The sequence below is a fragment of the Ostrea edulis genome, chromosome 5, assembly GCF_947568905.1.
Source record: "Ostrea edulis chromosome 5, xbOstEdul1.1, whole genome shotgun sequence".
Taxonomy (NCBI): domain Eukaryota; kingdom Metazoa; phylum Mollusca; class Bivalvia; order Ostreida; family Ostreidae; genus Ostrea; species Ostrea edulis.
In genome coordinates, this window is record NC_079168.1 from 77,628,924 (window position 1) to 77,650,439 (window position 21,516).

Genomic DNA, 21,516 nt, shown 5'->3' on the forward strand with positions numbered 1-21,516 from the left:
CTTGCTTGTTTTTGTATCAACCAAAACCAAAACCATGCGATTCAACTGTGTATCAGAGACCCGCATATTTTGTGTCTTACGAACTATGAAAGTAGAATGACTCGGACTTATTGTGACGTCACAATACACTTCATCTACCTTGACGTTAAATTTATGGAAAATGCACGAGGCTGCCCAAGGGGTAAATATGATAGGGAAATATGATGTCTGAGAGGGAGATATGAAGTTTTGTCCTCCCTGGCACGTGACCATCTAGACCAATCAGATTACGCGTTGCATGGCATTCTCATACTGAGGTATAAAAATATATATTAAATATATCATATTTAAAATATGATAAAATAAAATATTTATTTATTTTATAGTAAAACTTTGAGTAGTGGATTTTATTTTTTGACTTTATATATATATATATATAAAACCCAGTATATATATATATATATATATATATATATATATATATATATATATATATATATATAATCCAAATAGAAAGAGTTGATATCACACAGTCAAAATAATTCAATAAAAAAATCAGGAAAATATACAGTTCTATTTATATATTTAAATATATTTTGGAACTGTATATTTTCCTGATTTTTTTATTGAATTATATATATATATATATATATATATATATATATATATATATTCAACTCTTTTATATTACATACGTATAGGACTAAAATTCTCTTTACTCGCTATATTAAGGTCTCAATATTTGTCCTCTGTAGATATTCTGTGAGAAAAATTTGCTGTTCGTTGCTACAAATTGTAGATTGCAAATGAAGCTTTGAAAGGCATAAGTACGTAACCATTTTTCTTGTGGAAATTAATTGATGTCTCGTTGCTGTCTTCAACAAAAGCAAACACTGATTCACCGTCTTTAACCAGTTTTCCAGCGAGTGTTCTCGTGACAACGCTTCCAAGATTGGCTCTTCTGTACTCAGGTTCCACGTACAACATCCCAATCCCACCATATTCTTGTTGAAGTTCCCAGGCAACAGGACGTCCATCCTCGGTCTCGATACAGACGGTGTGGAAATTGGAGATGTGGTACCTTATCCAGTACCTCAAGTCTGCATGTCGCTCATATTCCTCTGTATATTCCCACGAGTTGTAAACATTTTCTACCTGAGATTGCTTTAATTTGGAGATTCTGAGTCCATCTGGAGCTTCTCTGAAAACAATTTTAAAAATGTATTATCAGAAATTAGTAAATATAAGGGGATTGATCAGTATCATAAATCCTATAAACCCACGCTACACTAAGTCCAGATGATGGATAACTAAGGTATGCAATGTCTTACTTCTCTAAACTGTACATTGTACTTACAGAGGAACTATTTTGTCAGGAGGAAGTGTAAAAGCTACTCCTTCACTGAATTTTTTAACAGGAGAGGTTTCTGCATCTTTGAAACGGTTAACCAATGCATCTATCACAGCATCTGTACAGCCTGCAAATTAAAGTTGACATGAATTAATAAATATAGTATAAATCTCTATCTCCGCCATATTTCTCTGCTTATCCGCCATATCAGATTAATGTTCTATTGTTATATGTATCAGGGTTTGCATGGTATTTAAAGCTGGCATGAATTAATAAATACGTACACATTTCTCATCTTATCCGCCATATTTCTCTCAGGTAGCCTAATTTACTCAACCGTTATATACCCCAAATGTGGGTATATAACGAGTAGATCCAGGTAGATAGTCGTCCGCATTCGATGCGTTTTCATTGTCATGTTTATAAGTACAGTAGAATTTATGTATTTGCCTTTTGCTTGAAGTAAGTGTGAATGGTATAGATTTTTATACCTTTTGCTTATTCCATTTTATCAATAGATATTAGATGAATTATTTCTCCGCGTTTTTGTATAGTTTTGACATATTTACTGCAAATGTACGTATATTCACGTAAAAAAAGCCATTCTAAATTCAATTATTCACATCTTTTAGAATGATTTACTACTGTACGATATGTTTATTGTAATTTTGAGCACTGCGTGATGTTTCAAAACGTGATTTCATTTCTTCTTGATATCTCATGAATTAGTATCTGAGATGTATGTATTACATGTCGAAGCTACCCGCACAGGTAAATCGAAAACACTGATGTGTAGTGAAGCGTAGCAAAACTCGCCCCTTATAAACCATGCGAACCCTGATACATATAATAATAGAACATCCAACTAATATGGCGGATTAGCAGAGAAATATGGCGCACACACAGAATTCTACTATATTTATTAATTCATGTCAGCTTTAAGGGGATGAGTTTTTGGTACGCTTCACTTCACATCAGTGCTTTCGATTTACCTGTGTGGGTAGCTTCGACAGGTAACAGGTAATCATTTAATTTTACATGTTTACACGCCTTTTCATTGGTTGAATTATCATATGAATATCGTATAACTCGAAAAATAAAATAATAATGGTCGTTCGGAACTACTTTCTATTGGAATGTTGGGGATTCCCCTGAATGGTCTATTTATAGATCTATTTATAGATTGGGAATCCTGAAAAGAACAACTTAACAACTCTATCGATCCAAATAAATTCATTCAACAAAAACATTAACATAATAAAAATAAATGATAAATAAACAATTAATTATACAAAATAAAATAAATATGACTCCCATGAAACCAAGCAAAAGAATTGGCAGGGTGGTCTCGACACAACTAATGCTCCACAGGATAAGCGAATGTACTCAACCGGGGATGACAATTGTCCAGTTTGCACCCTACAACAACTTCTTCATGTGACAGACCCGAATGCCACATCATTATTCAATCACTGTTCCAAAGCTGCAATGGCGTCTCCACAATCAGAGAAAGTGTGGTTCATAGCCAAGCCTGTCAAAGCGTACCAGTTTTCGGAATTCATGTCTGACATATCTAGAAATTCTGGATGCTCTCAAAATTACACCGCACGCTATCTCAGAGCGACTGCAATTCAAACCCCTAACGACGATAGTTTTGAACTCGACATATCATGTTCATGAATGGGCACCGGAACGAGGCGTCCGTACGCAGTTATAACAGGGGTTGCAGTGGCCATCAAAAGCAATGCCTTAGTAATTCACTAGCAAAACTTGCAAGATCCTCTTCAACACTCACTCGTCCCCCTGGAAACCGTTGAAACCCTCAAGAGAACCCTACTTGCCTGGTCTCTGATCGCATGACACATCATACATATGGAAGTCCCGGCCACGCTTACCGTTCGTACCGACATCGAACATTGAGGTGTATGCCAGTTCAACTCAACAAAGTTCCAGCAATTTTCTATCCACAGAATTCATCTCTAACTCATCCTTTCAAAGCTGCACCTTTCAGTTCACAGGGAACCCGTTTGTGAGTCAAAAGTAAACAGTTCGTGGAAGCCGCCATTTCCGATTTTCAGTTGATGTTTTCATAAATCACTACGCCAATTTCGAAGCGTCATATAAAGTAGTTCACGAATAAATCTTTAATTCAACTCAAATCATATCATGTTTTATCATTCAAACTCAATGCGTTACATATTTAAATGATAAGGAATGAATATATTATCTTTTTGGTGGATGGAGGGATTCCACACACAAAAAAGACGGAAAACCTTGCATCATGCGCTACGCGCAATGATGCAGTTTTCAGCCTTTTGTTCTGGATCCCTACATCCACCGAAAAGATAATATATTCATTCCTTAACTTCTCCGATACTAATCGATAGGATATCAAAAAGAAATGAAATCATGTGTAGGTACATGTATATGATAGATTTTCTTTATTTTCTGCAGAAATTTTGAATAGTTTTGTAAAGAAACAGTAATATGAAATTATGATAAATACTATTATATCGTTTTAACCAGTTTTTGTTAAATTTTGATGTTGCTATCGAAGGAAAATTGCTCTTTTCTGAGGTTGTTATGTGATTTAGTATATGTATGTTGTGACGCCACCGGAATTCGTTGGGTCGTCCGGAAAACGTTTTATTAGTTAATAGTGATTACATCCGGTTTGAACATTAAGACATTTTTTCTCGTGCACCGAGGACAGACTCAGGGAGTCATTTTTCCCAACACAGCGTCTGGGACGCTTTCCATCGATCTTGCGGTATAAAGGGGCATCGATGTATGTTCATTCTATTTATTTTTATGCTATTTGAATTATATTTTTTCTAAAGTAAATGTGAAATTCTGAATTTATTAAGACAACTATTCTGATATATGTGTGCACATAGAACTTTCCTTGCTCCTTGTAACTATGAATAATTAATGCAAATTAGGTGACCTATGACGTCGCAACATTGAAGCGGGCCGTATATTGATACGACCTTATCAGGTATGCGCATTTCTATTTTCAGACGGGATTTTCCCTTTGCACATGCGCACTGATCAGAAATTGAGAGAATATAAATAAGCGCTTCGTTGGGAAAAAAATTATAGAAATTGATCAAGAAATGAATTTTTAATGAATTTTTTAATATTTTCGACTGGTTGTGATTAAAGAGATTGATATACTCCCAACTCGGCGATTAAAGTAATAATTGTTATGAGGATATTTTGATTTGAATCTTCGATTTTTGTAAGTAGTTTGAATTTCCTCTGACGATTAAGTTGCAGCAAGTCCGATTCAGAGTTTTTTCCTCATTTTCTGGGTAAATCATATTTCCTTACAGCGAATTTTGAGAAAAATACTACTTCCGGCTGATTGTTTTCATTATTAAACGTATTTTTTCGTTAGATTTTTAAATTTTTCTCGGCTTTTGAAATGATATTTCAAAGAGAATTTGATTGAAATATGCATTCTTATCTCTAAAGTTTTCAAATTTAGGGAATGCACTTGATTTTAGTTCCCGTTTCTATACAAACCTCCATAAAATAAAAGAAAATCATCAGTTATCTTCGTCAAGATTTAATAATGACTTGTTCTGGCAGATGGGACAGTGCCTGTCTGAACTGTTTTACTTATTGCCCCTACACCACAGTCAACAATGTTTATTGTCCACTTGCTTTCATTTATATCAAAATTTAAAAATCATCTGATGTGCTAAGCTAAGGGTGTTTTATCCAGCCCTCTCCATACAATATTTTGTACAAAGACTACAAGCTCTTGACTTGAAGAGGGGGAAATTCTAATCCTGAAGAGATTATTTTGCCAATGGCCTGTATATTGAGACATCAGATTCCGTAACAAGGAAATCAAAATTTGCTGTAAGGTCAAAATGATTCTTTCATTCGTTTGGCACCTAGCGCTTCCACTGAGCATGTAACTAGATTACTTCACCGTCTGATAATTTTTCTATTTTTAATTTCATATATGAATTTTCTTCTTGAGGTGGATAATGAAAATTTTTCATTTCCAGCTCTACCTTGCGCCGTGTACGTAGCCTTACTAGACTCAGCTCAGGGAAGGTAGAAATCGCCAAGACATCGTTTACTGAAAATTTACATACACGTGCTTCCGCTTCTAAAAATACACCGGATGTTGATATTTTCTTACCTATTTACGTATGGCGCATGCCCCAAAACACGCATATTAAGTATATCCGGTAGGAGCATGATTAGTTCAAGGAAAGTTCTATGTGGTGTGAGCAGAATTTGTTTATATGTATTTCAGTTTGTTACCGTAATTACTGCTACATGAATAAAGAGGTAAAACTGCTGGGCGTTTTTTACTGACAAAACAGAGAGCTGTGGCAGAACATATGTCTCGCATCTTAAAAAGTGTGATGACCTATCAATTTTATTTGATAATTCATTAGTTTTAACTCTGAGAAATTGAAATAAATACAAATTTTAAACTTTTATCAGATAATAAAGCGAATATGGAGTCACCTTAAGCTTCATGAAACATGAAAAACTGTAAAAAGAGACACCGTAGATCGGAGAGAAATATCTATTCGTGGTTCGAATTTCCTCCATTGTTTACATAGAGGTTATAGTGCAATATCCTTGTACCCAGGCGCCTGTGGTCTCTTGTAACAAATGAAAATCCACCCAAACAACAAACATTTGTCAAACTATACAATCGTTGAGGTGTCAGACCCCATCCTCGGCGTGTCTGACACGTTGTTATTATCGGAATACTTCGGCAGCTATCGGTACGATTTCAGTTTTCCGAATGCCCCGAGTTTATACCGTCAAAATAATAGCCAATGCACTGATGGGTTAGACTGAAAGGTCACTAGATTTGTCCTCCGTATATGGTTTCGTTAGATCCTTGTGTAGCAAAATACGTGAGCGGATCAAAGGATCTAATTTTAATTAGATTTAAATTGTACTAATGCAAAATGTTGAGTTAATCATATTCTGCGTCGTTATCAGACACATAAAATCAAGGGGAAGGGGCAAGGGGGCCTGTCCCTCACCTTTATTAACAATATCCATTATTTGTTATTTTGTAATGCAAATAAATGATATGTTGCGTGATCCACTTGACCTCAGCTTGAAAGTTCTGATATAATAGTCAATAACACCCACCACCACCAATTAAGAGAATGAAGATTGGGTAAAATCAAAATTATGAGGCACTTTTAAAGTAGAGAACTCAACCCCCCCAACCCCCATTCCACCCCCAAACGATTGAAGGAAATGAAGTGTGTGTGTGGGGGGGGGGGGGGATTATTGAGACAGTCAAAGTAAAAAACTCTTTAACTACTACCACCACCCCACCACCCGAATTAGGAGTTTGAACATCGGATGAAATATCTTGGTTTGTTTGGGGGTTTTGTTTTATTTTATTGCTGTTTTAACTCATCTTTTTTTTACTACATGTATCATTATGCATGGCAAGAAAATTTGAAACATTTCCATTCATACTAGATATATTTCAAATTGAATTCATTTCTGCTCTGACTGAAAACATGTCTCTAAATTTTCGAGGATGAAATAATTAAATGGGGAGTACATAAATTCGAGCTCCTTTGGGATATTTAATGAAATGTATATATGCACCTTTCTTTAAACACGAATTGAACTTGTGTAAATGTTATATCAGGTACGTATACAGGGTATTGGGGTGGACAGGGAGGCTGATCTGCCCTCCCCACTTTTTTGACAATTTACTTTTTCCATTATTCTAACATACAAAGTCAGTATTTTTAATTTCTTATTAATTTAATTATGAACATCAACTCCTGTAAGTTTCCGATATGTTGGCAATCACAATTTTAGAATAGCTGGAAATTTTTAATAAGCTTGTATCAGAGAATCTCTCTCTCTCTCTCTCTCTCTCTCTCTCTCTCTCTCTCTCTCTCTCTCTCTTTCTCTCCTGTTCAATCAATGAATATGTGCATACAGTGACCATAAATAATGAAGTTATTCCCAAAGAGACAACGAATCTGTTTTGTATCCGGGTTAGAATATGTCCTCAGTACCCCTTGCTTGTCGTAAGAGGCGACTAAATGGGGCGCTCCTTCGGATGAGACCGTAAAAACCGAGGTCCCGTATCACAGCAGGTGTGACACGATAAAGATCCCTCCCTGCTCAAAGGCCATAAGTGCCGAGCATATGCCTAATTTTTTCAGTCCTTCACGGGCAATGGTGACGTCTCCATATGAGTGAAATATTCTCAAGAGGGACGTTAAACAATATTCAGTCAATCATGTAATATATTTTCGTTTATATATTTCGTTTTATATAATTATGTATTTGTATAATCAACTGTTTATTTTGGATTGCGAATGTAATATCCATATTTTCACACAGATGTATATTTTCGATCATTCTTCATATATCCAACTTTGTATGTGATCATCGATACATTTTTAATTGTGCACGCATTATATCCAACCAGATGATCAGTGTATATGTACGTGCATGATCAGATTCCTGGTTTCTATAAACTGTAAAACCCCTGACCAGTCAAACATTTAATACAGGAAAAAATTACGAATCTGATATCTCCCCTGATCGAAGACACCCCGATTGGCACGGGTGAAGTGTGTCGTAGTCTGTATAATGGAATGACAACGTGTTGTAAAGTTCTGTCGGGATACAAATGTATCGTGGATTTTTCAGAATAAAGAGAATCTAACATTTTCGGTAAGTATACATCTCCGATATCTGTTGAAAAGATCAGAATGGATTAAAAGTATAAGAGGAATATTAAAATCTCGCATTAGACATACTAGTATTTAAACAAAAGAACGTACCATCTACCCTTCTCTGTTTAGTAACTCAGAAGTGATAAAACAATTAGATAGGTTATATGTGGGATATGTTTTAGATCCAGCTGACAAAGCTTGTAACAACATTGTCTTTGTTTGTAAGGCTCATTATTTCAATTGTATTTTAAACGCATTAATTCCACTTTTGGTAATCGTACTTATACTCCAACTGCCCTTTCTAAAGACGAAATTCTTCAAAACCATGCTTCAGTTTTAGACACATTTAATATTCCAGTCAATGAGTCGGATGAATATGAGTTACCGTACCTTCACTGGATTCCTAAATTTCATGAAAACCCTTACAAATACAGACACATTGCTGGATCCAGTAAATGTTCTACCAAGCCCCTATCTTTGCTCCTCGCGAAAATATTAACAAATATGAATGAGAAAGTTCAAACGTACTGTGCGGCTACATATGCCAGAAGTGGTGTAAATCAAATGTGGATTCTAAAACATTCTAAAGAACTTTTAGTAAACTTGAAATAAAAAAAACTTTCTTTTTTGACATCATAAACAGTTGCTTCTTCAACAAAAATGGAAAACGCAAATATGCCTATCTAATGATCAGTCATCCAAAAAATTACTTTGTTAAACGCCACCCTGATTCCATGCACAAGTACTCTAAAAGTAAAATAAACAAGAGGCCCATGGGACACATCGCTCACCTGAGTCACCTTGGCTCTATTAAAGATTTTTCTAATATATTCGCATGTAAAACTTTGATCCTCCCTTGTGGCCCCAACCTTCTCTCGGGGGCCATGATTTTTAAAAAAAATTAATCTGAACTATGTCAGGAACCTTTCATGTGAATGTAAACTTTTCTGGCTCAGTAGTTTTTGAGAAGATTTTAAAAGATTTTCCAATATATTTCTATGTAAAACTTTGATCTCCCTTATGGTTCCATCCTGTCCCCGGGGGCCATGATTTCAACAAACAACAAACTTGAATCTGCGCTACGTCAAACATTTCATGTAAATCTCAGATTTTCTGGCTTAGTGGTTCTTGAGAAGAAGATTTTTAAAGATTTTCCATATATATTTGTATGTAAAACTTTAATCCCCTATTGGGACCCATCCTACCCCCGGGGCCATGATTTGAACAAACATGAATCTGTACTATGTCAGGAAGCTTTCATTTTAAATCTCAGCTTTTCTAGCTCAGTGGTTGTTGAGAAGATTTTTAAAGATTTTTCCGATATATTTGAATGTAAAATTTTGATCCCCTATTGGGTCCCCATCCTACCCCCGGGGGGCATGATTTTAACAAACTTTAATCTGCACTATGTCAGAAAGGTTTCATGTAAATCTCAGCTTTTCTGGCTCAATGGTTCTTGAGAAGAAGATTTCTAAAGATTTTTCCTATATATTTGTATGTAAAATTTTGATCCCCTATTGTGGCCCCATCCGGGGGTCATGAGTTTAATAAACTTAAATCTGCACTATGTCAGGAAGCTTCCATGTACATTAAATATCAGCTTTTCTGGCATAGCGGTTTTGGGCAGAATATTTTTTAAAGATTTTTCCTATATATTTGTATGTAAAACTTTTATCCCATATCGGGGCCCCATCCTACACCCGGAGGACATGATTTTAACAAACTTGAAAGCCCTTCACCCAAATTTGCTTTTGGCCAAGTTTGGTTGAAATTGGGCCAGTGGTTCTGGAGACGAAGTCGAAAATGTGAAAAGTTTACAGACAGACGGACAGACGACGGACAACAGGCGATCAGAAAAGCTCACTTGAGCTAAAAATATGCTGGAGTCTTCATTAACAATATCTTCAAGGTCTTTGGTGGTCAGGTCTCCCAACAGTCTGTTGGAATCCCCATTGGCACGAATTGTGCTCCTTTGTTAGTTGACCTTCAATTCGACATTTAGATATATAGACGACGTATTATCTATTAACAATATTAATTTTCATCAATATGTCGATTCAATATATGTTACACCCTAAATCGTCGCCCCATCATATGTCCCAGTGAACTCGAAATAAAAGACACCACAGAGTCGTCCACTTCTGCATCATACTTGCATATTTTACTGAAAGTAAATATTAACAGCAAACTAACAATTCAACTTTAAGACAAACGGAATGATTTCAGCTTCTCCATCATTAACTTCCCATATTTATGTAGCAATAGTCCATTATCACCTGCATATGATGTTTGTATTTCTCAACTGATTCGATACGCAATAGATTGTTCTACGTATGGTCAATTTTTAAATCGATTGATTAATTGAGGTTTTACGTCGTTTCGGTAATATTTCAGCCATTTTACGGCGGATTCTGACAAACAAGTTGATGGTGCAGGGGTTCCAACAGCCTCCTTTAAAGTCAGCTTTTCGTAAATTATATGGTTGTTATAACGATCTAGTTTGCCAATACAGCCTATCATTGGGTCAAATGCTGTCTGACGCGTTTCATACCGATTGTTATGCCGTTCTTTGCATACTGATTTTGACTACGTATAACTCCGTTTACCTGATCAAGATATAGGCCTCACGGCGGGTGTGAACGGTCGACAGGGGATGCTTATTCCTCATAGGCACCTTATTCCACCTCTGGTTTGCCCAACTCTCTATTTTGTATTGCTTTTAGGAGTTTTGAGATTGATCACTGTTCGTTATCTTAAACTTTCGTGTCCGCATTTGATACGTTTTTTGGGGGGGAAGGGTGTTGGTGTTGGGGGGGGGGGTGTTGGGGGGGGGGTTCGTAGCACATGTAATTTATGCATTACATTTTATGCACATGATACACACCTGTATTTTGCAAAAATAAACATGAATAATATATATTTTATGCTACTTGTATGCACTTGCAAGTATGCAAGAAAAGCTTTCTCTGCATTTTTGTCTAAATTATCTAAACTTTCAGAAAGTTTCACTAGTATGAAATAAATACTTTCTTATTTCGAGCAAAACATGTTTAAAAAACGTGATTTTATTTATTTCTCATTCCCTACATATTACTATCAGAGATGTATTGGTCAAATCCACCTAGAAAAATCATTCAGGTGTGACAATCACATTTGGGGTATATACTGGTAGAGTAAAGATTGATTGATTGATTGTTTTGCTGTTTTCCGCCACACTCAACAATTTTGTGGTTATATGGTGTCGCCCAGTTTTTATTAGTGGAAGAGAGAACCCAGATACAATGTACCTGGGAAGAGACGGTGCACCAACCTTCAGAATGTAAACTGAGAAACTTTCTCACTTACCGGCTCGAGCGGAATTCGAACCCGCACCGACCAGAGGTGAGAGGCCGTGTGATTTTGAGCGCAATGCTCTAACCACTCGGTCACGGAGGCCCCGGTAGAGTAAAGAAGGCTACCTGAGAGAAATATGGCGGATAAAGTGAGAATTGTGTCTGTATTTATTAATTCATGTCATTTAGGTTTAGTATATTAAATGAATAGCTAGAAGCTAGACTACTAGAATGTATAGACCTATATTGTTTTATGAGTGATGATCCTGAATTTTTTTCATAAGTCTTCTGAACATTTTTTCCGTGTTTTTGTAAAGAAAAACGTTATTTCAATCTGTATGCTACATATAGTATGGTGTCTTTATTGACAGTCTTTATATTATATCAACCAATTCCTATCAAATTATTCTAATTGTTCAAAATTTAGTTTGGAATGCCCCATTCCAATATTTTTTTCTCCTGTAATAGCTACTGTTCAAGAATTCGATAGGAATCATGTGTATAAATACAAAATATTCAATGTACCCCTATTCAACAAATTTTCTTGCATAGCAACATTTGCAAAAGATATCTTACCAGTAATGAATAAAGGTGATGACAGCACTTCAAAAGCATGTCGTAGCAAGATCTCCAGAAATTGACAGGAATCCGGTTGTTTGCAGAAGGACACTGCGTATGGCAAAGTTTTCTTCCTCTGTAAAAATACAGACTTCCATTAGACTAAATCTAAAAGATACGCTACAGCAGCTGTCTGAGAGAGACGGTCTCATCAAAACTGGAGGTATTTGTTAAATATATTGCACAACATCCTGTGTTACAAGTTACTGACCAGACAACAGCTCCAATTTAGTTTGACTATTTTAAAGTTATGAAACACAAATATGAGTGCCTTTATGTTTCTATATTAGAATAATAACTTGCACGAGAACGTACTATAGTTCGTTTTTTACCTATGCTGTGTGATACATTTGTACCTGATACTGTTGGTTGGTAGATGTGGCCTGGATTTCTCGAGAAAAAAAAAACCGAAATTTAGACTTAAGTTTGAAATATTTATCAAATTTTGACTGCTCGAATAGGAAAATACTCAAAGTTAAGTTTGAGATTTTTTCGAGAAATGCAAGCCTAATCTAGAGAAGATTCTAAACCTCATACATTTAGAAATTTGTTTTTAGTTACATATAGTCTGTAAATTTTGTGGTTTATAAGCACTTTACAGAATTACATTGAATAACATATTACTGGCGATTAAACTTAATGGCCGGTCTCGGCTGCGGAAAATCAGCGTGTGACAAACCTCGGGTACTGCATCCTGAACTTTGATAACTGAAAGTTATTGGGTGGTTTTTTTCATCAACATGTTTTACTGTATACAAGTGTTAATACATGTAAATTCTTAATTCTTCGAAATTCCGTTATTGAATTTTGCTGGTCATTTTCCAAATCTCTTTCAGCTAAGACACAAAACCCGAAAGTAACAAGGATACTTTGCGTCAAATATGAATGTATGATGATAAAATTTAAACTCACCTGATCTGTCAAATTGAACGCAATTTATGTACTAATGAGGCACCATACTGATTTAGTTATCCATCAAAATATTTCGTTTATATCTTAATCAACTGAGAAAAATATCAACAGGATCATTTCTAAATGCTTTGCTAATCTATCTTTTCGGGGGCTGTTTATAAAAGTTAACTAAGGGATGATTATGTATTCAAACCTTGCCTTGCTATCCACGATGACAACTGCAGTGAAATCTGGCCAACTATCCACGAGAACTGCTTTATCAGTCAACCAACCCCTCCTCAGTAATTTGAAATGGCTAAAAACCTTTTCAATGAAATAAAGATAATGCGACATATACGTCTACCACAAAACGTCGAGAGTCGGAGACTTGGTTTCCGTTAAATACCAGCATTATTTTTCAATACTAACAATATTGACAGTCATCGTGAAGCCATATTCGAATGTCTAATAACATTTTTAAAAATACGTACACAGATGGAGTAAGGCAACTCTTTTTCCAATTCCGTTTCCATAGTGGCATATTCTGTTGAGTTCAACTCATGTACCGCCATTTTGTTTTACAGTAAAAGTATGTTGATATTCAGAACCACCACAATCTGTGCTGCTCATCAGCTCCAAGTCACTGAAATAAACACCTCGCTTGGTACTCCACTGGAATTGTCTTACGTGACATACATAATACTATTATCACAAGATAAAGTTTCACTTAGCTCTGAAGAAGAGGGTACTCGTTATCTAATAACCTATGATTACCTGAAGTAGGCAGGAATGATCTAAACAAGAAGCCCATGGGGTCACAACGCTCACATGTAACTTGGGACTAGAAAAAACTTGAATCAAAAGTTTTACAAGAATTGAGGTTGACATAATTCATGACACTCTTCTTGTTTATTTATCTAGTATTTATTCATCTTTGAAACGGTGTACACCTGTTGTGACCCCGAACTGTCCATGGGAATCATGTCTTTAACAATACTGAATCTCAGTTATACGAGGGTTTGATAAATTGCAATCGAGTAGGTATTGAGTACAAAAAGTTGAATAGATAAAACTGTAGAACTTGGGCCCGTGGAGGACTCTGTTATTCCAGGTATACAACGGCAGTATTTACAATGTGATAGAGGAATACATCCTTTAATCTTGACATCTTTGTGATCCAATTATACTTTAAAAGGGGTAACTTATGCGTGGGGGAAATTTACACTAATTAGGCGGTCATGTAAAAAGCGCGTAACTTAACCCATGCGTATTGTTATGAGTATCATAAAGTCTGCATGTGAATACATGTAGATGTAGAAAAATAATTTGAAATATACGTAATATTATGAAAGAAATTTTAAGAATATTCTAAATCCTTCAAATTTTTCCTCTATGCTCAGTGATTTAAGTAAAACAAAGTATGTACCTGTACACTGAGTTTGACAACGGATTACTCCGTATACTTGATCAAGTTGTAGGGCTCACGGTGGGTGTGACTAATCGACAGGGGATGTTTACTCCTCCTATACACCTGATCCCACCTCTGGTATATCCAGGAGTCCGTGTTTACCCTACTCTATATTTTGTATTCCTTATAGGAGTTATAAGCTGATCATTGTTCGTTATCTTCACCTTTTCTTTAGATATGCACATATCTTGCTAGCAAAGAATCCACAATAGTTATTTTATAATTTACCTGAATATTCATGATCAAATTCAACAATAAATGCTCAGTTGATATGACCTCTGGGTCTCTAGGAGGAAGCCATTATTGCTGCATTGCCAGAAATATATATTCTTAATGCATAATAAATCAAGGTGTATTGATTATTCTGATTGGCAAGTGCCCCTGGATCTTCCCCATCCCCCTCATTCTATGATTGTTCAATTATTTTCAAAACATGAGATCATCACCCCTATATCATATGTATAATTGTGCTGCATATGTCAAGATACATTGAATATTTTGTTGGGCAAGTGCCCTGGGGTCATCCCAATCCACATTTCATAATTGTTGAAATACATTGTACATTTAAAACAATTGAGGTTCTGACCCCTAAACCATATTTATTCCTGTTGCATATATCAAGATGCATTGAGTATTCTGATGGGCAAGTGTACCGAGGTCATCCTAATCCCCATCATTTTTTTTATTGTTCAAATATCTTTAAAATGGTGGAACTTGAGATTCCAACCTCTAAAGCAAATATATTCTTGTTGCACATGACACAATGCAGTGAGCACCAGGTTTTGTTTGTCGTTTGTTTGTCCCATTAGACCCTCAAGGTAAAAATATAAATTTCGAAACTATAAAGGACACCCCAATGATATCCTTAAAGTTCATTTGGCTCCTGTATGAAATGTTATGTAAGAGTGGTTCTGGGAACAAAGTTTTTTCTACAGAAAAACGTTAGTTATCAAACTCCAATTGGTCCACAGAATAGAAATGAAAATGTTGACACCTTTTTGAAATTTTATAGGACACCACCAATAACTTTCCAAAAGATGAATAAGCTACTCCAAAAAATGTAAGAGAAGTTCTGGGACCAAAAAAAAAAAAAATGAAAATTCGGAGTTTTAGAAACCAAGATTTCGTAGAAATACATCATTTTCGACCCTCATGAAAATGAAAATTACGAAACTTTATTGACACCAATCATGTTCCAAAAGATGATTTGGCTATTGTATAAAATGTGCGAGAAGTTCTGGGAACCAGGTTTTTTTTTTACAAAGAAAATAAGAGGCCCACAGACCTTGTCGATCACCTGAATATTAGTGAAAAAGTATCACTACTTCCATGGGCTATGAAATCTAGAAAAAGTTTCCTGTTCTGAATATCTAAGCTAAATTCTAATGTTCAGCAACAGTATAAAACAAGATGCTTTCAAAAGTGCATACACTGATGAAAGGCTTTAAATAATAGGTGTATTAACATTAAAACATCAAAATATATGACTAATTTGGATTCATCCTTAAATCATAATCCTGGGTTGTGAAATTCACCATTTTTTGTACATCCTTTTCTGCTATTCCTAAGTATGCATTTAGATTTTATACAGTATCATCAAACTTACACATAAATACTATATACTAAGTTTGACCCCACCCTGGGGTCAAACCCTTACTCTGGGGAAAATCAAATTTACAATTTTAGTAAGACTACCTGCTCTATCCATTTAGTTTCAATTTAGTATCAAAAGCACTAAAAGTGTTTTATACATAAACACTATATAACAAGTTTGGCCCCGCCTTGGTGTCAGAACCCCTACCCCGGGGATCATGAATTTACAATTTTGGTAGAGGCCTTCCTGCCTTACATAACTATGCATTTAGTTTTTATTACATGTGTGTGGTTCTTGAGAAGATTTTTGAAAATTGGTCATTTTGGGCAGTTTTTCGCCGCCCCTAAAACCCCATGGGTGCAGGAATCCTGAAATTTACAATTTATGTTCTCATTGTTCCAAATATGTTTCATACCAAATTTGAAATGAATTGGAATTATAGTTATCAAGAAAAAGTTAAAAATGTCTATTGTTCACACATCTAATAACTGAAAATTTTGGCCCCACTCTTATACCAAAACTCCTACCCCTGGGATCATCAAATTTACAATTTTGGTAAAGGACTACCTGTTATTTCTAAATATCTATTTACTTTCAATTCTGTATCAATAGCACTAAAGAAGATGTCATTTAAGTGTTTTACACATAAACACTATATAACAGATTTGGTCCTGCCCTGGGGTTAGAACCCCTACCCCGGGGTCATGAAATTTACAATTTTGGTAGAGGCCTGCTCTACATCACTATGCATTTAGTTTTTCTTACATGGGTGTGGTTCTTGAGAAAAAGATTTTTGAAAATTGGTCAATTTTGGGCAGTTTTTGCCACTCCCCTAGTGCCCCAGAGGTACTGAAGTCCTGAAATTTACAATTTATGTCCCCCTTGTCCCAATGATGCTTCATACCAAATTTGAAAAGAATTGGACTGGTAGTTACTAAGAAGAAGTTAAAAATGTTCAATTGTTAGCGCACGACGGAAGACGACGTACGACAATCAATTACAATAGGTCACCCGAGTTTACTCAGATGTAACTCAGGTGACCAAAGAAACCCATCGTTTTTAACCCTCATTTGGCCCCTATGGCAAAATTGAAAATCCCGAAAGTCTGTGACAGACAGAGTATTACCCAAACTTTCTTTAGAAGTGCGGGTATAGCCATATCCTCGGGAATGGATATAAGCAATGCATGTACGAATCTTTATAAATATAACACGTCTATTTCAACGGCTTGGAAATCGGACAAAATGAAATTATTATGGAAATATAAGAAATATATTTTATTTTTGAAAATATCCATGTGTATGAACGACAACGCTATGCCGGCATATTTTTCATGAAGTGCTAATGCCCTCAAAGAAGTACATGTACATGTATGTTGGCGTGAAGTATCACAACGTCAAGTCATACTACTTTGTATTTTCAAAACTGAAAATTATTTCTTTTAAAATAAAATCTGCATGGACATGATTATCTAGAAAAATTTCGTTCATGTATACTTTGCACCAGCTGTAAATTGATGCAATAAAACACAATCTTTCCAAATTATGACATGATTGCAAGATAACGGTTACCATTTACAATCTAATTTACGAATACAACACCTATCATTGGGTCAAATGCTGATCGACTTGTTTCATACCGATTGTTAGGCAGTTCTTGGCACACTGATTTTGATTACGTTTAGGTGGCAGGGGACAGTTTCTTTGGTTTTGAAACATGTGGATAGGGGGTATACACCAAAGTCAGATTATGACAGACTAATGAAAAATCACATTTCCCTTTTATGTCAATACTTGTATTTCATATTAGTGTAGTTAATAAATTATGAGCCTAAATTACATGTAATCTATAAATACTGGTGCTGGTGCACAAAACATGCTCTGAGCAGGTTCCCCTTTTTTGCTTTGATTTTCCCTCATTTGGGCTAATCCGCACCACCCGCACACCATCACAGTACCAAACATGGGGATTTAGACATGTGCACAATCAAGAAGCCTATCTGTCCTTCTCAAAAATCTACCTCTCATATGGGGCCATCCACCTTCTCTCACAGCTACAGACCTTTTGCTAGACCCTGCATGTTTTCACCGGAATTTCTTCAGCAACTGACCACGTGTCTTAGTTTCGTATTTGCACCAATCTATAAGCTAGGAATCATGGTGACACCTACATGTTGTATATCAACATTTTTATTAAGCACTCAGCTACATTTGACATGCATCCTAAAATTATTGTATACATTTTTACACATGTAATATCACTTCAAATATGGGGTATTTCCATTTTTTTGAAAAAGTTGACCGGGCCTATAGTGCGAAACTGTCCCCTGCTACCTTAACAGATCAATATATAGGGCTTATAGCATCCGTATACATACTAGCGGGAAAAAAGAAACTGTGCATTATTTAATATATGAAAAAATAATTTAAAAAAATAAGAATGAACAAATTTTATTTTTGGTAATACTGTTAATATATGTATTCGTTACAACATTTCATAATCCATTAATATTAACGTCGAATAACGTCAATTTTAGCACACTCAAAAGACACTGGTAATCAAATTTGAATTAACAAAAGTTAATAACGTGTGTGACCACCATTTGCATTCATGCATGCTTGACAATGGCGCCTCATTGATGCCACTAAAGTGTTCAGAAATGCTTGAAAGATGTTGTTCCAGATGTTGGTTAAAGCCTGGCCTAAATCAGCCAATGTCACTGGCTGATTTGGTAAACGGCGTAGACGTCGTTCCATTTAATCCTAGACATGCTCAATCGGCAATAAACCGGGGGAAACAGCTGACTACACGTGCAACATGTGGCCTTGTGTTGTCTTGCTGCAGAGTGATGTTATTTTGCTGTCTCTGTATGAAGGGTAACACATGGCGCTGAATAATTTCGTCTCGATAGCGTATGACGGTGAGATTTCCATTGACAATTTGTAGAGGGGTCCTTCCACGTGCTGTTATTCCAACCCACACCATAACGCTACCTCCACCGAATTGTCGACGTTGCACAACACAAGCGTCCTGGTACCGCTCCCCAACGCGACGATACACCCTACAACGACCGTCACTGCTATCCAAATGAAATCTGGATTCATCAGTGAACAGAATATTGGCCCAGTCCTGTATTCTGAATCGTAGATGCCATCTGCACCACGCTAGTCTAGCGATACGATGACGTTGAAGAAGTATTGGGCGCACCGCTGGACGTCTTGGTCTGATGTGCTCGCGCAGACAATTACGCACAGTTCTTGGACTGATTGGTCGAAGTCCATGAATGCTACGAGCAGTCCAACTTGTTGTCTGGAAATGATTTCTCAGGTGCACAAGTCTAATGTGGTTGTCCTGTCGACGCGACGTCATACGAGGACGCCTAGAACGTGATCAATCCCGAGTGTTACCAGATTGTGGAAACGTCTCCATAATGACTGGATGGTGTTCCGATGAACTCCAAAGTGTCTTGCTACGATATATTGTGCAATTTCAGCTTGAAGCATCCCAACACCACGATTACGTTGATTTTCGCTGAGTCGTGGCATGACAGAAGGGCAAAGCTTGTCAAAACTAAAGTGCTTTCCTTAATAAATAGTGTTCAAACAAACCATTTACACTTCTTACTCCAAACAGTATTGGCCAGTAAAACTTGTGCGCACGAACACTTCAATAAACAACATGTGTTCACTAACCATGAAAAAGTCCGTGTATCTGAGTTGGGTACTATCCGATATTGTTCAGAACTATCCCCTTTATCGATTGTTTAGATTTTATAAATATAAACAATAAATATAGAAAAATTATACTAAATTTTATAATGCAGTTTCTTTTTCCCACTAGTATATACCTGACAAAACAAGCCAATTCATTCCCATTGTTTTTAATTGTATAGGTTAGAAAAGATTGACTACAAAGAAATGAATAAAGCATAAGTATTTAATATAACATTGTGATGGACAGCTAGTGTATTCGATAAATTACTCTAAAGAAAGTTTAATACCGTGATGTAATTTTTTACCGGAACACGTTTCCATACTATGTCACGCACACATAAACAAACGTGTGAATATATAAATAAACAACTTAAACACAATTTAGATTATGTGGCAGAAAATATGCAAACATATGACAACTAAATGTAATATTTACCGTGATTATAGGCCTGATACTAGTATATTCTAATATAAATTGCTACAGCTGTGATATCTGTTCAGACTTCAGTGTTCCACGATCAAAACAGACTATCGTGATTTCCGTTTAGTCTAACATATTCTAACATATAGAACACTTACGAAATGCCGGTAAGTTTCCGGAATGTCCATTACACCGACCCCTAAAATATGGTCTACCTAAACATATTTAACGAGATACAAAAATGGACAATCTAGTCAAATAAACATACAATCATTAGTTATTAATGTCTGATTCTAGCACAAGACACAATTTTGTTATTGGACGGGTAAGAATACTGTCTTTACTTTCACAACGCGCACACTGTTATGTTCGTCCATTTGAACGTCCAGAACTCTTCCAAGATTCCAAGAACTTCTAGGTCCATTCTCGAAAATGAGAACCAAGTCTCCTTCCTTAATGTTGCGTTCCCGCTTCAGCCACTTCTGTCTGCTTTGAAGAAGAGGTAAGTATTGTTTTATCCATCTGCTCCAAAAGACATCTGCAAGATATTCAATTTGGCGCCATCTACGACGCACATAGTTGACGGTTTGCGAAAAGGTTCCAGGTGGGCATGTTTTTTCCGGGTCTGAGAAGCAGCATATGGTTAGGTGTCAAAACGTTTACAGCGAATTACAAAAGACCGGTTGAGTTTTCAATTGCCTGCTGAATTGATCAATATACTTTACAATTTGGTCAGCAAAGTATCACATTTGGTCTGAATTTAGGTCACAAAGTTACTCAGGTACGACAAAGAATTGACAACTTTTTTTCTCAGTGTGAGTGAAAACCCCGTAAATAATTTGACACTTCAGTTTTACTGATTGTTTCAGGAAAATAATTTCTCTCATTGTAGAGGTCAATAATTTCTTTGTTTCTTCAGAAATTTCTTTTCCATTTCGAAAATACATTCCCATCTTATTTGTTTTCATGGTTGTAAGCTGAATGGGTGTTGTAAAATTCCCAAAGGTAGATGTGCACTAACCAACCCTAAAAACTATGATCAGATTGAACCTAAATGGTTTAGTTAGAATAGCAAGAATTCTATCGGTCAGAAAGAGTAACAATAGAAGAGTATTCTGGAAGTTTTCTTTGTGTGGCATGAATGGACTGACCTCAAATAGAGATTGACAAACAGATGAATTGTACATGTGGACACTGTGAGATGACTAATGAAAAAAGTTTAAGTGAAATTGATGAGAGTTTAGTAAAGTTCAATTTAATCAATAATCAAATAAATTGTATTTGAGAGAGAGAGAGAGAGAGAGAGAGAGAGAGAGAGAGAGAGAGAGAGAGAGAGAGAGAGAGAGAGAAAGAGAGAGTACACACCCTTTTCTTTACTTAAAGTAATCAAAAGTACTTTTGAAAGAAAAAATAATCAAATTTGATTTTATTAGAGAGTGTGCACC

The 21,516-nt window shown here is 35.9% G+C and overlaps 1 protein-coding gene across 4 annotated transcripts in view; it reads right to left on the bottom strand.

Moving 5' to 3' along the window:
* Positions 1-688: 688 nt before the first annotated feature.
* LOC125650814 (glycine N-acyltransferase-like protein 3) overlaps positions 689-21,516 on the bottom strand; it is a 34,133-nt gene continuing 13,305 nt past the window's right edge. Inside the window, exons 1-6 of one of the 4 annotated variants that reach the window (XM_048879349.2) lie at positions 20,087-20,239; positions 13,367-13,518; positions 13,095-13,199; positions 11,943-12,060; positions 1,337-1,457; positions 689-1,180 (exon numbers count right to left, since the gene is read on the bottom strand). In XM_048879349.2, the coding sequence (XP_048735306.2) occupies positions 766-1,180; positions 1,337-1,457; positions 11,943-12,060; positions 13,095-13,199; positions 13,367-13,447 (840 nt within the window). In that variant the 5' untranslated portion in view covers positions 13,448-13,518; positions 20,087-20,239 and the 3' untranslated portion in view covers positions 689-765. Of the gene's footprint in view, positions 1,181-1,336; positions 1,458-11,942; positions 12,061-13,094; positions 13,200-13,366; positions 13,519-17,957; positions 18,249-20,086; positions 20,240-21,516 lie in introns of those variants that run through there. The other 3 variants (XM_056166275.1, XM_056166274.1, XM_056166273.1) reach the window with 3 other exon arrangements.